This window comes from Actinia tenebrosa, unplaced genomic scaffold (assembly GCF_029948245.1).
Source record: "Actinia tenebrosa isolate PJP-AT-01 unplaced genomic scaffold, QUT_ActTen_1.0 PGA_scaffold14__42_contigs__length_11649687, whole genome shotgun sequence".
In the NCBI taxonomy this organism is placed as follows: domain Eukaryota; kingdom Metazoa; phylum Cnidaria; class Anthozoa; order Actiniaria; family Actiniidae; genus Actinia; species Actinia tenebrosa.
Window position 1 is genome coordinate 5328517 of NW_028292574.1, and position 16183 is coordinate 5344699.

The 16183-nt window shown below is 36.8% G+C and overlaps 3 protein-coding genes across 3 annotated transcripts; all 3 read left to right on the forward strand.

Annotated features, from left to right (window-relative positions):
• The first annotated feature begins 4958 nt into the window (after positions 1-4958).
• Positions 4959-6320, forward strand: LOC148911279 (uncharacterized). The gene has a single exon (XM_089030089.1). The coding sequence runs from the start codon at positions 5079-5081 to the stop codon at positions 5688-5690; it is 612 nt and encodes a 203-aa protein (XP_088886215.1). The 5' UTR covers positions 4959-5078; the 3' UTR covers positions 5691-6320.
• A 3152-nt stretch (positions 6321-9472) lies between these two features.
• On the forward strand, positions 9473-11550 carry LOC148911280 (uncharacterized). Its single transcript, XM_089029956.1, has 2 exons — positions 9473-9550; positions 10134-11550. The coding sequence occupies exon 2, from the start codon at positions 10146-10148 to the stop codon at positions 10824-10826; it is 681 nt and encodes a 226-aa protein (XP_088886082.1). The 5' UTR covers positions 9473-9550; positions 10134-10145; the 3' UTR covers positions 10827-11550.
• An 867-nt stretch (positions 11551-12417) lies between these two features.
• LOC116301869 (uncharacterized) lies at positions 12418-13284 on the forward strand. Its single transcript, XM_031711033.2, has one exon. It carries the CDS (start codon positions 12418-12420, stop codon positions 13243-13245), a length of 828 nt encoding a protein of 275 aa, XP_031566893.2. The 3' UTR covers positions 13246-13284.
• The last annotated feature ends 2899 nt before the right edge of the window (positions 13285-16183 follow it).

Consider the following 16183-nt stretch of genomic DNA (forward strand, 5'->3'; position numbering starts at 1 on the left):
TAACCCTGAGACAACCTCTGGGCTGATCTAGTTCCAGGACTTGATGTGAGAGTTAGCTAAACCCTAACGTATATATCAGCCTAGATTTTGTTCAAGGATAAATGTCCAATTACTCGCACTCTAGTTTAGGCTTTATACTATATCTTGTTTGCAGGCGCATTGGCTTGCTTATGTTCACCACTGCTACCATGTTGGGATCATATTTTGTGAATCCAACAGGTTGGGCTCGGTTCAAACCAATGGACTGGAATCGGTTCTGTATTACTCTAGAATAAGCAAAGCAGTTTCTCTCTTCCTGCGTTCGAAATCCTTTATAAGCCATTTGCAGTTCTTTATAATCAAAGTAATTGCGACCGCTTGGCTTAAGCTTGTCACGTTGAGTGCCTGTTGTTGAAGATGGTGTGAGGTTTCTCCTGCAATTGCCATGGCTACGACTTTTACTCCTTGCTGTTGCCACAGAAATTCCTTTATTTGAAGGACTTATCGAGTCAGGGCCACTGATTCCTGTAACTTTGGCATATTTTTTCGAAGAGTCACTCTCAAAGTTTATGTTTTCTGGTAAATTGCAAGGCATGTTGTACTCATGTTTAGGGCTTGGAACACCGTCTTGGTCAGTTTCCCCCAAGCGTATCCTGTAGTCGGTCTTCGTGGTACATTCATTGCCTTCCATTAAAATATCTGGCCAATAAAGTTCTTCTAAATTGTCAACCCTGTCATTCCAAGTCGTACATGGAAACGATAAAACCTGCTTCCCAAAAAAACTCAATCCATCCACTTAAATCTACCTCGCGTTAAAGGAGTCGCTGACAATAAGTATTTAATTCTAACGCTCATTTAATTATGCGACCAACAAAGGTTCATAGTTCCTTCCCTGGGGCCATACTTTCCAAACCAACACCTTTCTTTGTTGGTGGCCAGAAATTGAAACCAAATGGCATTCGAATAATTGCTAGATATACATTCTGGATTATTTGGTTCTATTACTTAGAAGGAGGGATGCATTTATTGAAATCGGCTAAACCTTTGAAAACTATAAAACCCCGTGGAATTTTGGTTGCAATTGGAAATGAAGTAATGGTTTTATACCTTTGATTGACAGCGCTCTATTACAAACAATTATTGCTAATGCCCTAAAGGTATTCAATAAAGTATCATACTTCTCTCACAAACACGTGTACTGTAAATGCAGCTTTTAAATACCAAGCACCAAGTTATGAGTTCGAAATAATTGAGAAAGCATATTTCCTAAGTTTATTTATTACTTGCCCTAATTGGAAGGTGTTTCAGAGACACATCGTTGACGATCATTTATTGGTAAAGCCCTAAAGTATTCAATTAATAAATTGTCATACCTCTCTCACAAACAAGTTGTGCAGCATCATACATGCAAGTAGAATAAAAAGGACCTCAGACGTAGACTTCTCAGGATAACGTTCATTTTTTATTGGCTTTTAATATTAGGTGTTGCAGAGACACATCATTGACAAAAATAATTTTCGTGAAAATCTTTTCTTACAAGCTCCATCAAAAAAAAAAAGCCTTTACGTCCCTAGAGAATGAAAAGAGATTAACAACGCCTACGTATTACTTTACAATTCTTATATTCTTATGCGTTAAAATATTCTTTGTTAAACCGAGTGTATGGTGCAAGCCATTCACCTACAACTATCGAAAATAAGAAGCAAGTTGCTAGAAATGAGAAACGAGTTGCTGCATGTTAGAAAAGTTTGCTACAATTAAGAAACAATTAAGTCGAGTTGCTGCAAATAAGAAACGACTGAATTCCTTGTTTTAGACGATCTGCTGAATCGAAAATAAGAAGCAAGTTGCTGGAAATGAGAAACGAGTGGCTGCATGTTAGAAAAGTTTCACTACAATTAAGAAACAATTAAGTCGAGTTGCTGCAAATAAGAAACGACTGAGTTCCTTGTTTTAGACGATCTGCTGAATCGAAAATAAGAAGCAAGTTGCTAGAAATGAGAAACGAGTTGCTGCATGTTAGAAAAGTTTCACTACAATTAAAAAACAATTAAGTCGAGTTGCTGCAAATAAGAAACGACTGAGTTCCTCGTTTTAGACGATCTGCTGAATCGAAAATAAGAAGCAAGTTGCTGGAAATGAGAAATGAGTTGCTGCATGTTAGAAAAGTTTCACTACAATTAAGAAACGATTAAGTCGAGTTGCTGCAAATAAGAAACGACTGAGTAGCTTGTTCTGGACGAGTTGCTGCAAATAAGAAACAAGTTGCTGGAAACGAGAAACGAGTTGCTGCATGTTAGAAAAGTTTGCTGCAATTAAGAAACAATTAAGTCGAGTTGCTGCAAATAAGGAACGACTGAGTAGCTTGTTCTAGACGAGTTGCTGCAAATAAGAAACAAGTTGCTGCATGTTAGGCGGGTTTGCTGGAATTAAGAAACGATTAGTCGAGTAGCTGCAAATGAGAAACGAGTTGCTGCAAATAAGAAACATGTTACTGGAAATGAGAAAGGAGTTGCAGCAAATTAGGAAATGGGACGCTGGAAATAAGTAACGAGTTGTTGCAAATAACTCAAAAGTTTGTTGAAAGCACAATTAATAAATAAAAATAAAATAAAAGCGCTTTTTCAGTAAACTATTCCCAGCTCCCATTGCCTCTGATTGATGATATTATAGGCTGAAAAAAAATAGAAATTCTTATCCGACAGATATTTTTTCTCTGACGAAAATCGCTCAAACTTGAATTCAGCTGAAACTTCCTAAGAATACTCTTTAAAGGTCCAATAATCACTGTATGAAGTGTTTGCTCGATATTCAGGACGAAACTATGATATTTTTACGATTATTTTTTGGAGCCTGTGACGTCATACACTCAACATCAAACATTGTTACATATATTTCTTTGTATGTAAACCCTTAATTTATTTTATTCCTATGAAGCCCAAAGGGTGGCTAATGTGCTTATTTCACATTAGTTGTGACTTTAATTTATATTTTGGGTTGTTTGGGTATTTCTTTCTCCCTTTACTACTGATATTTTGATCATAAACTACAAAGAAATGTATGGAGCGATGTTCGATGTTCAGTGTATGACGTCACAGACTCCAAAAAATAATCGTAAAAATATCAGTTTCGTCCTGAATATCGAGAAAACACTTCATACAGTGATTATTGGACTTTTAAAGAGTATTCTTAGGAAGTTTCAGCTGAATCCAAGTTTGACCGATTTTCGTCAGAGTACTGAGCACTTTAAAAAACGACAAAAATAGAAGGGAAAAAAAAAAAAAGAAGAAAAAGAGAAAAAAAGAAAAAGAAGAAGAAAAAAAGAAAAAGAAAAAAAAAAAAAGAGATAAAAAATCGATTCTATTGTGCCATACCCCCGAGACATCCGCAGAGCTGAGGCGTCGTATGGACTTCGGACCTGACGGCGATTAAATCCTTCTGCCCTTGGGTGCACGAATTACGCAAGAAAATGTTCTAGCCGAAGCATCAGGGGAGAGATCAGCCGGCCCCCAGACCATATCGGCTAATCCCTTGCATCTCTGCCACGCACGGAATCGGTTGAAAATTTAATGTTAAAAAGTCTAGTCTATTCGGTGCATTGTTTTCACGGCTATTGTTATGCTGATTCACCTGAAACCGTGGTCCAGTGGAAAAAACTCCATATCATGACACTAAAGTCAAGTCCGGTTGAGCGAAGTTAGTACCTGGATGGGTGACCTGAAACTTATGCCTACTTAACTTTTTTTGTAAGTTTTTTTTCTCATAAATTTAAGTCGAAATACAATTCGTTTTATTTGAGAAATCTTCAAAAATTAAAACCTGCCGGGCATTTTCCGGGGTAAGTAAGCCATGCCCTGTACCATGAAAAGAGTCATTCGTATCCTGTGGCCTAGAGAAAAAATTTAATGTGAAATTTAAAAAAAAAAAAAAAAAGATATTGAGGATATTCGCTAGAATTTTCTCTATGAAGAAGTTATTTGAATCGATTACAATTTAATTTTAGTTGATCGTGCAGGAGAAATCGTCAATAAGATATAAGCTAGCTTGTTTGCCGCAGCCATTCCTGTTTGTAAACACATTACCAGGAATGGCTCTACTGACTACAGCGAGCAACATATAACTTTCAGGGCCGTGGCCAGACCAAAATGTTTACCGTTACAAAAGAGCGGCGGAGAGGGGAGCAGCTTAAACGAGGGGGTTGAGGTGCATGCCCCTACCCCACCCCCCCCAATTTTAAAAAAAATGGAAACCCTTAGAAAAGCGATGTTATTGAGTCTTAGGGGTCATTTTTGACAATTTACCGAGGCAACTGCTTCGCTTGCCTTAGAGTGGCCACGGCCCTGAGATATTCGGCAAATACAGAAAAATAAATTAATGATGATAGGGGTTGGGGTGCATGCCCCTCCCCAGAATTTTGTTGAAATGGAAACCCTTAGAAAAGCGATTTTATTGAGTATTACAGGGCATTTGTGACAATTTACCGACGGCAAGTACAGGAAAAATAAACTAATGATAGGAATAGATTGATAACATGTAGAATACAAGAGCAACTAGGCTTACTAGCGTAACATGAATGAAGAACGCCAACTACCCCAAATGCCTAGCGCCAATAGCGTGTTCATGGCAATGCTAGACCTATGTTCGGTGGAATGTTTTACCAGGATGATTACGTCATAGGGATTACTATTCCATATATTATATGTACCTTAAAACGACACCAATTTCATGTTGCCTTTTTCGTTTGATTCTTGTTCCTTGTATTTCCTCACTTTAAAAACAATTAAGCATGTTGAAGCATCGTTTTCTAAGACAATCGGGAAATACTTTTTTGATTATAAACTCTCGATTTTTTCAATTCTTTTCTTAAAGTGCATTTTAGTTTGAATTGTAAATCTTTTCTTGTTGACACAATCCCGTCTTACACGTATGTAACAAAGTCAACATAAACTCTTCTCGTGTAAACTATACGGTATCACCACCACTCAATATACATTCAGTCAGTCCAAGAAGCTACATGCAATAGTAATTGATTTATGCTTGTTCTAAAGAATAGTGTAGTATACTTTTTCTCAAAACCTGAATTTTCTGTCGCGTAGTGAATGGAATCGTTGAGAGGTTTTGGGAATGACTCTTATGATGGTGATGTTGAGGATTTGTCTTCAGAGGAAGAAAATAATAAAGTGTTGCTTTTGTGCCAGAAAGGAAACAAGGAAGGAAGATCGAGGGAAACAAAAGAAGATAGGTCATTAGAAAAGAAGAGAGTTCATGGTACTTCACTCAGACCGAATCTACTAAATAAAGATAATTCATCAAGCAGTGGCATCAATGAAACTACATCAAAAGAAAGAACCGGGAAAAAGGAGAACGAACGATTGCGTATACGTATTGATGGATCAAGCAGGACGACAGAAAATAATGAGAAAGGCGCCTTTATAATAGAGGTGCATCCCAGTCAATCCCATAGCAGTAGCCGTGAAGTGAATGAAAGAGGAGAGGGTTATCTCATCCAGAATCCAACGAAAGATCCTCGCTTCCAGCGCCTGATCAAGCAGCTTGTCCCGAACAAGGAACAAGCTACGAAAGAGATTGAGAAAAGAACCCTCGGCAACGAAAAACGCAACAGAAATCAGGACAACGCTGTTTTCTTCCACGATCTGTGCTTGAAGGATACATGTCGTATTATATTTAAACTTATGAAGATTGAAATTTAGAGCTACCAACGGTTTTCCTGCACGTTCAGACCTGTTTCTCCTTGGGATGTGTACGTGTCTCAGTCTATCAAAATATATGCAGCAATGCATTAAAGCTTTTTGTGTTTCTAGGAGTCAGGAAACTCCAGAGGCCGCATATTATCTCAGTCGTGAAATTTTATAACGGTCTTTGTATTTTTTATCTTGAAGAAATAGAAAACGCGCCCGCGTTCTGTGTGCAGTTATAAAGCACGCGGGGGTTGGCAGAACCGACGAGAGAAGTGTTAGGAGAAGCACGACATGTAGTGCTTCTCGACACTTCTCGAGTGTTCTGTCAATCTCCAGCAGGAGCTTTATAACTCCACACAGCACAGCAAGCAAGTTTTTTGTTTCTTTTATAAAATACAAATTACAAAAACCTTTACTTTTGATAAGAATGACGCAACTGAAAGTGCGCGCGCGTGCTGTGTGTCCTCATAAAGCACGCACTCTCAACCAATCAGAACGCAACATTTATAACAGTTATTTTTCTTCCAACTCGAAATGGCTAGTATGAACTAGTTGCCTAGCAACTGTGTAGTTTTCTAGAGGAGTTTTGTTTGTTTAACTACTAAAAGTTATGACTCAAATAAAAAATCCGCGATAAATCTTTTATATATCATCGATTCTGTACAGAAAATCAAGTTTTTGTGAAATTTAAATACGTGGCTGCCCTATCTTGTTATCACCCTATCAGAGTGTTCAAAAGTTTCGTGAATCTTGGATCCATGACCGATCTTTTCCTGTCAATACTTTTATTACTTTCTATTTCCGGTAAGAGAGAATTCAGTTCATTTTCATTTGTGTTTTCTTCAATTTCTGGTGCGGACCGGACAGCCTTTTCTTTTCTGCTTTTAGGATTTGCATTTTCAGTTTTTGCGAATTTATTTTGAATTTTTACTTCATTGACTTCAGTAGGCTCTTGATTCACTGGGTTTAGTGACTTTTCGCTTGGTTGAATTTGCAATTCACTACCATAAATAGGTGCTTGTGATAAAAGTATTTCTTCAATTTCCTCTGGTTTCGCATAATTATCTTTTCCCTCTCCGCTAATTTTTGGGTGTCCTTTTGTTTTATTCTTATCCTCTTGACCGCTATTTCTTCCTCTAAGACTTCATTTTGTTTGGCGTTGAATGTTATCGGTTTTATTTGGAGTTATGTGAGCCGTATCCTTCTCCTTCCTTGGAAAGGAACTTGGAACTTTATTCCCCTGTACTTTCTTGCATTCATGAGCTTCGAATTCTCTTCCTTGAGGCACTTTAATTTCAACTTTATCGTCTCCTACCCTCCTATGCGAATTTAAAGCATCTTTATCAATTCTTTTCAACTTTTTTGGAACTTCTTTGGAACGCTCAGAAGACTTGCCTTGCATTATATTTTTCTTTTTTCTCCTTATCTTTGATCGTTTCATGTCGCTCTGAAACTGGTGCAAATTTCCTTGAATTGTTAAATGATAGCGATTTTTATCTTGAACGAAAGTTGTGTCACTATTTTCCAGTTCTTTGCTGTCTGTCTTTAAATTTCTTAAAGCTCGACTCTGAATCTTCATCAAGATGTTCCTTTGGTGGTCTTCTCTCCGTTGCACCCTTTCCATAACTGTCAAAAGAGTATCCGCTTCATTTTTAAAATCACTCGAAGATGCTTCTCGATGGGGATTTTTACCCAAAAACATCAACAAACCTTTCTTCCTTTTCAGCAAGTCTTGAAAACTTTTTGGCTGTCGCTTTGAATTTTTTCTCATGTGAGTCGGCCATATTGGATCAATATTGAGAATGACTGGAAGTCGAACTGAGCTTTCCTCGTCTGAAGTACTCATCTTCTAACTTAATTTCGGCCTCCAAAAATATACGAAAACAGTCTGTATCATGCAATTATGCTTATATTTAGGAAGTTAAAGCTTATATAAAGTATAATAACGGTATATAATTTACCTTTTTATCATTACTGTTTCAATAGAAACACCGACACAGCTCACACTAGTTTTTAGCTAGTTATCTTTTTTTACTGTATAATCGATTTATTGATATCTACACGTTTCACAACAATGCTACTGAAGGACAACTACATTCTTCTTCAACTGACCACAGTGCCCGGGGGAGGTACTACCACCCCAACTTGGGTAGGGGTGTGCAGCCAGGACCTCAAAACCCTGACACTATCCCAGACCTAAATTTTTGATTTTTCATACCCTACCCCAGACTAAAACTAAGAATTGTACACCCTATCCCAGACTAAAAGACGGAAAATACGGTTTTACATTCGATTGCAATCAATATTTACTAACATTTTTGTTGTTTTTGTGTGGGCAGAAAGCGTAGCCTATTCGCCAGACAAAAACCAACCAAATTGTTAACCCTATCCCAGACAAAATGTCAAAATGTGATACCCTACCCCAAACCCAAAAGCCGAAAAAACCATACCCTATAGGGCGGCACCTACCCGTATAGCAAATATAGAGGAGTATCATTTGTAAATGGAACGTTTTTCATTATTATGAATGTTCACGTATATAGGACCCTATATAGTATTCGTTGAGTAAGGTTAAAGTATACATGAAGATTAAATAATGTGCCAAGAATATCAGCTATCGCTAGCTTCAGTTTACTTTCTGTCCTTCAATTCTTACTTTCTCCCGGCCCTGTCTTTTATTTATCAATGCTTTCATCTTCTTATTTTCTTTCATTTTTTCTTTCGATTTTCCATCGATCCTTCCATCATTTCTCCATTTCTTTCATCATTCCTTCTCATGAACTTTGCTTTCCTTCTATTCCTTATTTTATTTTATTTTTTCAATTCCCCTAACCATCCTTTCTTCCCTTTTTAGTGCTTCTGGTTACCTTGGGGATATGGTTTTTTCCATTTTCTTTTTCTCTTTACTCGGGCTTTCGAAGAAATGCCCGAGTTATAAATTGGGCTTCGTTATTTTTTTTCTTCAGTCACAAATCGCTCTCGAAGCCCTAAGGCGCATGCGTCAAATTAAAGTCTATGCGCATGCGTAGAATCAGCCATGAGCACATGCTTGAGTAATGGCGGATATGAGGAAGGACTCGTCGCTGTTTCAAATAATGAATAACATGAAGTCTAACACCCTCAACATTTTTAGCACGCTTGATATTGCACAGACTTTGCACCATCTAAAAAGGGTGACAATGTTCACGAAGAATTCTTTCGATTTTCTGCTATGAAGCTCGAGTTCACGCAGATATGCGTCTAGTTTCTTCTATTCTTCATTTCTTTCTTTGCCATATCTGCTTTCGATGTACTCTCTCTCATTCTTACTTTACTTTACTTTACTAAACATTTCTCCTTCTATTTTTGTAAGAATTGTTTTCTTATTTATTCTTCCTTTCTTCCTCCATTATTCATTCCTTTCTACCTTTCCTTCCCTTTTCCTTACTTCCTCTCGTGTATTTTATCTTCATTTCTCCTTCTGTACATTGCTATCATTATTAGTCTCCTTCATGTAATAAAACCTGTTTGGACTCGGCCAACTGTTTACCTAAACAACTGTTTACCTAAATGAAATAAAACGAAAGCGACATACAGACAATAATAAATCATCTTTTGTCCTACGTGTTGATCTGCTCACCTGCACTCAATGTATTTATTCTCTCGGATATGGACAGTTTGCGGTTTCTTTTGAAAGCTTCATAATTGTCCAATACAATTTGGCACAAACACTGAATTCATAATCCTAAACTATCAAATTGAAAACACGTCATATCTGTTTGTCTTGAGCAGCAAAACAGAGAGAAAAATAATAAATTACTTGTAATCTTTCTCGGAGTCCCGATTTATAATATGGCTAATGAAGTAGCTAAATAAGTTGCCTTCATAATAAGGTAAGGTGGAACATTATAATCATGTTTTATAGATCTGAGATAAATAGGTACATATATACGGTGTTTTCTAGCTGTTTGGAACTAATTTGGACTTTTTCTAGAAAAATCAAGATCAATGCAAAATTGAGATTTCAATGTAGACCTAATAAGCGTGCTCATATTATTATAGCGACGTATTTGGGCACCGTTCGTTATTCTATTTGGACAGGTAGCTTTGCAGAGAAGAAACTACAGCGAATATAATTCATATTAATTTATACAACAGTAATCTTCTAAGGTACGCTTTTCTAGCTTTTCGCCAGACATCCAAGTGAGTAGGTAATACAAATAGGCTTTTTAGAGAACATAACGAAAGTTTATGGAATATTATTGGCTAGCTTCACTGATTAGCCAAAACGTTGAAGCATCGCTAACTTAGGTATATATTAAGTATCAAATTAGGGAACGGCAAGTATTTTGACAACAAAAGCTATAGTGTTGTCACTGACAACTTGTAATTGTATTCATAGCCAAATATTTCAACAAAAGTGATATTTAACGAATGAAAAACGTGAATATTCTGCAACGCATTTTTTAATTTCAGTTGCTCGATAAAATGGGAAGAAAAACCAGAACAAGAACGGACAAAAGGAACCTAAGCAACAGCGAGAAGAGGATAGAACAACTTTACATCGAAGCCATACGAAAAGCGAGAGAAGCAAACTTACTTCCAACAAAACAAACCACTGAAATAGTTCAAACTGTAAATGAATTTGGAAACAACACCACGAAAAAGAGTAAAAGACCAGAGCAAATATTAGAAGAGGCAATAAAGAAACATCAAGAGCAGCGCATGCCACAGAGGAGGACGTTTAGTGTTCCAGTTTCACGACTTGTGCCGTTTAAAAACGAAACAACACATGGGTTTCAGTTTCCAAGAGATTTTAAGAAAGACGATTTGTCGACGTCTACAGATAGCAGAAATGAAAAAGTTGAGCAAACTTTGCATGTTCTTCCACTAAGGTCCCAAGATGATGATATGGTTAGTCTGACACAAGATGCGGAGAAAACTAAACCTTATCTACCTCCAATCTATCGTACGTCCGTGTGGAGGGAAAAAGTCATTCTTTGCCATGGAAATCGCGGGTCGATTTCATGTCGTGGTGAAGGATGGAAAGATAGAGGGTCAGTACCTCTTTTGATTGGAAAAGAAGAGCTGCATAATCGAAGATTGGCGAGGAAAGACACTTTGAGCTTGGCAGAGAGAAGGATAGCGTTGAAACGAAGTAAGAGATGAAGAAACCAAGAAGACAATAGTAATGCGTATGCAACTGTTTAGGAAAATAGGAAAACACAATCTGAATGATGTTCTACTAACATGGAGAATGTACGTGTACAAAAAAAACCTGACATGCAACATGCAACACCAAGAATACAATACATCCTGCAACACCAAGAAACCTAACCAAGAATACAATACATCCTGCAACACCAAGAAACCTGACCAAGAATACAATACATCCTGCAATACCAAGAAACCTGACCAAGAATACAATTCATCCTGCAACACCAAAAAACCTGACCAAGAATACAATTCACCCTGCAACACCAAGAAACCTGACCAAGAATACAATACATCCTGCAGCACCAAGAATACAATACATCCTTCAACATCAAGAAACTTAGACCGAGAACAAGATACATCCTGCAGCACCACTAAACCTAACCATGAAAAATACATCTCGCAAATTGCAATTAATTTGTGTCCGTCGACCCTTCTCAGTAGCTTGGAAATTAAACAAGTTTAGCTTTGTTCTTCAGAATTAATTGATACCAGGTCAAATGCTGAGTCAGCTTCGTTATTTTGAATTTTCATTTTCAGTTTATCAGTTAGGTAGCTATAGTAAATAGTCACATGTATTTGTAATGACCTGGCTTATAATTTTTTCTTTTCTTATTTTTACGTCTTTTTGTTGTAAATTATACATTTACAGATCGCTACGTAAACATCCTCGAAAAAAACCTGGCTTACAAATTTTCTTCAAAAACCTCCATCTGCTTTTAAAATCCGATATGCATTAACATGATTAACACTGTCATTTTTCATTCATTTAGTCGACAGATAGTTAAGTAAAATGCACTAGATTATTTGTTGTTTGCTAACAGCAGACTTAAACAAGAAATTTTATCAAGTGCCAATTAATGATACCAAAAATGTTATGGCTAGACAATTAAGCACTTTGCGCTGTTTTTGTTGTTACGCTATATCAATCGTGACACAGACGTTGTTTTACGTCACTAAAGATTTCAGGTACTAAGTTCTTAATGATGATTCTATTTTTGGTTCCATTAAAAGATACACCTGGCGGACGATAGCAATGAAAGGACTTACATGACATAATAGTGTAGGTTATCCCAATCACAATATATAGGCTTCAAGTAACGCAATAATGAAGAAATAGAAAACGCGCGCGCGTGCTGTGTGCAGTCATGAAGCAAGCGGGGGTTAGCAGAACACGAGAGAAGTGTTAGGAGAAGCACGACGCGTAGCGGAATGCTTCTGGACACTTCTTGAGTATTCTGCCAATCCCCAAGTGCTTTATAACGGCACACAGCACGGTAGTCAAGTTTTTTATTTCTTTTATGAAATACAAATTACAATAACCGTTATTTTAGATAGGAATAACGCAACGGAAAGTGCGCTTGCTTGCAATGTGCTCTCATAAAGCACGCGCTCCAAGTCAATCAGAACGCGACATTCATAACAGTTGTTTTATAAAAGGGATTACAATTTTGCATGTAAGTAATTTTGGATCTTCTTCTTGTTATTGACTTCTTCTTCTTCTTCTTCCTCTTTTACTTGATATAGACAACATATAGAATGTAAGATGGCGGACGTCGATAACTTGAGCTCCGATCAAATAAGTATTAATATAGTTGAAGAACTTCTTAAAGTACAGGAAAACAGCTTTAAATCTTTTGTGAACCTCCTAATTGATAATTTCAACAGCCGACTTGATAATTTAAACCGCGAAATACAAGGAATCAAGGATAGTTTGCAATTCTCACAGAAAGACATCGACGTGACGAAGAGCAAACTCAACAGAATTGACGCCTTAGGCTTGGAGATTGATTCTTTAAAGGGCAGTATCAACGATTTTGACAACAAGATAGATTATCTTGAAAATCAGAGCAGGCGAAGCAACGTGAGGATCAGTGGGTTGAAAGAGGACAAAAACGAAAGCTGGGCAACAACGGAACAGAAGGTTAAAGATCTCTTGAATGAGAAGCTGCAGATCTATCCCGAAGACGGCTTTGAAATAGAAAGAGCTCATAGAACCGGTAGACGCAGCGAGAAGCCAAGACAAATCGTCGCTAAGTTCCTCCGATACAAAGATAAAGAAGCTGTTCTTCAATCTAGCAAGAAACTTAAAGGAACAGGTATTTACATCAACGAAGATCTTTCCTCGAGAGTTGTCAAAAGAAGACAGGATCAACAGGAGAAGCTGCAACAAGCACGCAAAGAAGGGAAGATCGCATATTTCAGTATGGATCGATTGGTCATAAAACCAAGACCAATGGCCTTTAATTCAGAGCAACCTTTTGGCTCTCTTGGCGCTACTGCAAGCTTTGGATCTTACAGAGACGCAATACAAAATGGAAGCAGGATCAACGCAGGATCAAATTCACCGAAATCATCCCAAGATCAAACCTGAAATTTGCACGATTTGCCTGATGTACCGACATGTCTCAACAAACTGAACATTACTTTTGTAAAGATAAGTGAATATTATATAGTTATATATCTAACTTTTCTTCAATATATTCATTCCTGAAATTTTATGCGTAAACAAAAAAAATAATGTATGCACAATATGCCTAAAACGCCTAAATTCAAATTCTAGAACAGTTAATTGTTCAGTTTGCTCTAAACGTTGTCACCTGAAGTGTCTTAACAAGGCACCTGATTGTACCGATGTTAACGACCTATCTCATTTATCAAAATCACACATATGCTCTCATTGCATAAGTGACGCCTTGCCGTTTGCATCATTAGATGACGACGAGTTCCATCATGCAGCCTTGCTTGAATTACAATACGGCTGGAGCCCGTTTCACAACTTTGATCGGCTCAATGGGCTTTCATTCCAACCTTTTCAAAACACATTCGCCAGGTCTAAAGCAAATTTTGTAGATAACTTCTGTGACCCGGACGAAAACGTGTTTACAAATGTCAATGATATGTTAAGCAATTGTCGATACTATGTCGAAGATAGTTTCGAAAATCTTTTAGACAAACCAATTGGTTTTTCACTCATTCATTTTAACATAAGAAGTTTACGAAAGAATTTCGACAATCTGGTTTGTTATCTTACCTCTTTAAAGCGTCACTTTGACGTAATTGCTTTGACCGAGACATGGCTTAAAGATAAAGATGATCTACCTTCCTTTGCAATAGCGGACTACCAAGGCCCAATAGTCTTAAATCGGCCAAACGAAGATGGTGGCGGAGGAGTTGCTCTTTATGTCAGAAATAATTATAATTTTAAGATTCGCAATGACTTAAAGTATAATAGTAACGATATCCAATTTCTGTTTGTCGAAATGGAAAAGAACAAGGAAAGCAAATTAGTGGGTGTCACATATAAACCTCCAAAAATTAATATTGATAGCTACTCAGACGTTTTTACTGAACTTATAGAAAAACTACATAATACGAAAATTTGTTACATAGCTGGAGATTTCAATATTGACCTTTTAAAAAGTGATTCTAACGCGGAAACTAATGCCTTTGTCGATACGTTGCTCTCCTATTCTTTTTTTCCGGTCATAACAAAACCTACACGAATTACTTGTGATTCTGCAACATTGATTGATAACATTTATACCAATGCATTTGATCAATCCGTCAATAATGTCACTGGCATATTATACACTGATATTTCTGACCATCTACCAATATTCATTATTCAATACGAAAAAGAGCATAAACAACGTCCGGAAAATTACTCTAAGCGTATCTTCTCCGCTCGTAGTGCAGATAAATTTAGAGAGGAAATATCTAAGGTTGATTGGTCAGTCATCTACAATTCGAACAACCCCAACGAACAGTATAATTTCATGATAAATACACTAATGGAAATATATGACAAACACTTCCCTATAAAAACATTCTCAATTAAACCTTCAACTAGGAATAACCCCCGGATTACACCAGGTATATTAAAATCCATAAAGAGAAAAAATAAACTATACCGAGCAAAACTTCGAAACCCTACTGAGAACAATCGCGAGGCCTTTCGAAATTACCGTAACACACTGAATCATCTGATCAGGTTTACCAAAAAGGAATATTACAATAAATTAATAATTAAAGCTCATGGAAACTTAAAAGCTACTTGGGAGATTATCAACGAAATAATGAATAAAAGAAGAAAACAAGCAAAATACCCTTCTAGCATCGTTTACAATGAAAAATACTTTGACAGTAAACCTGATATTGTTAATATTTTCAACAGATTTTTCACCAATGTAGGGCCATCTTTAGCCAAGAAACTCCCTCCCAGTAAACTAAGTTATAACAATTGGATGAAGTAAGCATCACCTATGCCGGAGCTTACTTTTCAACACGTAACACCATTGAAAGTCCTAGACCAATTATACAGTCTCGACTGCTCGAAGTCTGCCGGTCACGATGGCATTAAAATAAAATACTTGACTATGATAGCCGAATTGATTCATCGACCATTAAGTCACATTTTCAATACTTCGATAATGACTAGTACTTTCCCGGATATGATGAAAATAGCCAAGATAATTCCTATCTTTAAAGGAGGTGACAAGTCTATTGTATCTAACTACAGACCTATTTCTCTCCTTCCCATTTTCTCAAAAGTATTCGAAAAAATAATATGTGAATCATTAACAGAACATCTAGAAGCCAATAATCTCTTATTTGACTATCAATTTGGTTTTAGGAAGAAAAGAAACACCACTTACGCTATACTAGACTTTGTCAATAGGATAATAGAATCAAACGAAAGATTGAATCAGGAGTTGACCAGGATCAGAAACTTACCCAAGAAAAGTAAGATTAAAATCTGCAATAAGCATGGACTAAAACACGCACATCATATGAACACTGGTTTATTGAAAAGCCTAGAAGTAGATCTTTCCATAATACAACGCGAGGAGAGAAGAGTCACCAACGAATTGCAGAAAAAGAGGAACACTTTTACCGAAAATACACAAAAGAGTTTCCCTCGACTTTTGCCTATTCCAGGACAAGAATATGATTGACGTAAGAAAGATAAAAAGGAGTTCCCGAATCAACGTTCTCCCCAAAGGTATGGGGTGCAATTTTACTGAAGACATCAAACTTCTAATAGATGAGAATTGTAAAAGTATCAAATATACTGAATCACAGAGTCGGAATGGGTGGAAAAATCTGCAAAAAGACATATGTTTATCGAATTATCGCTTATTTGTTTGGCTTATAGTTTATCATTACTTTAGTTTTCTGAATTGTTGTTAATGTTGCTTTTGCCTTAATAAGATTTGTTGTCTTTGTCTTTGTTTTCGTTTGCGCCGTTGTGTGTTTAATTGTACTATGGCATGGCATTTGTTTTATTCTAGTCTTTTCTTTGACTCTCC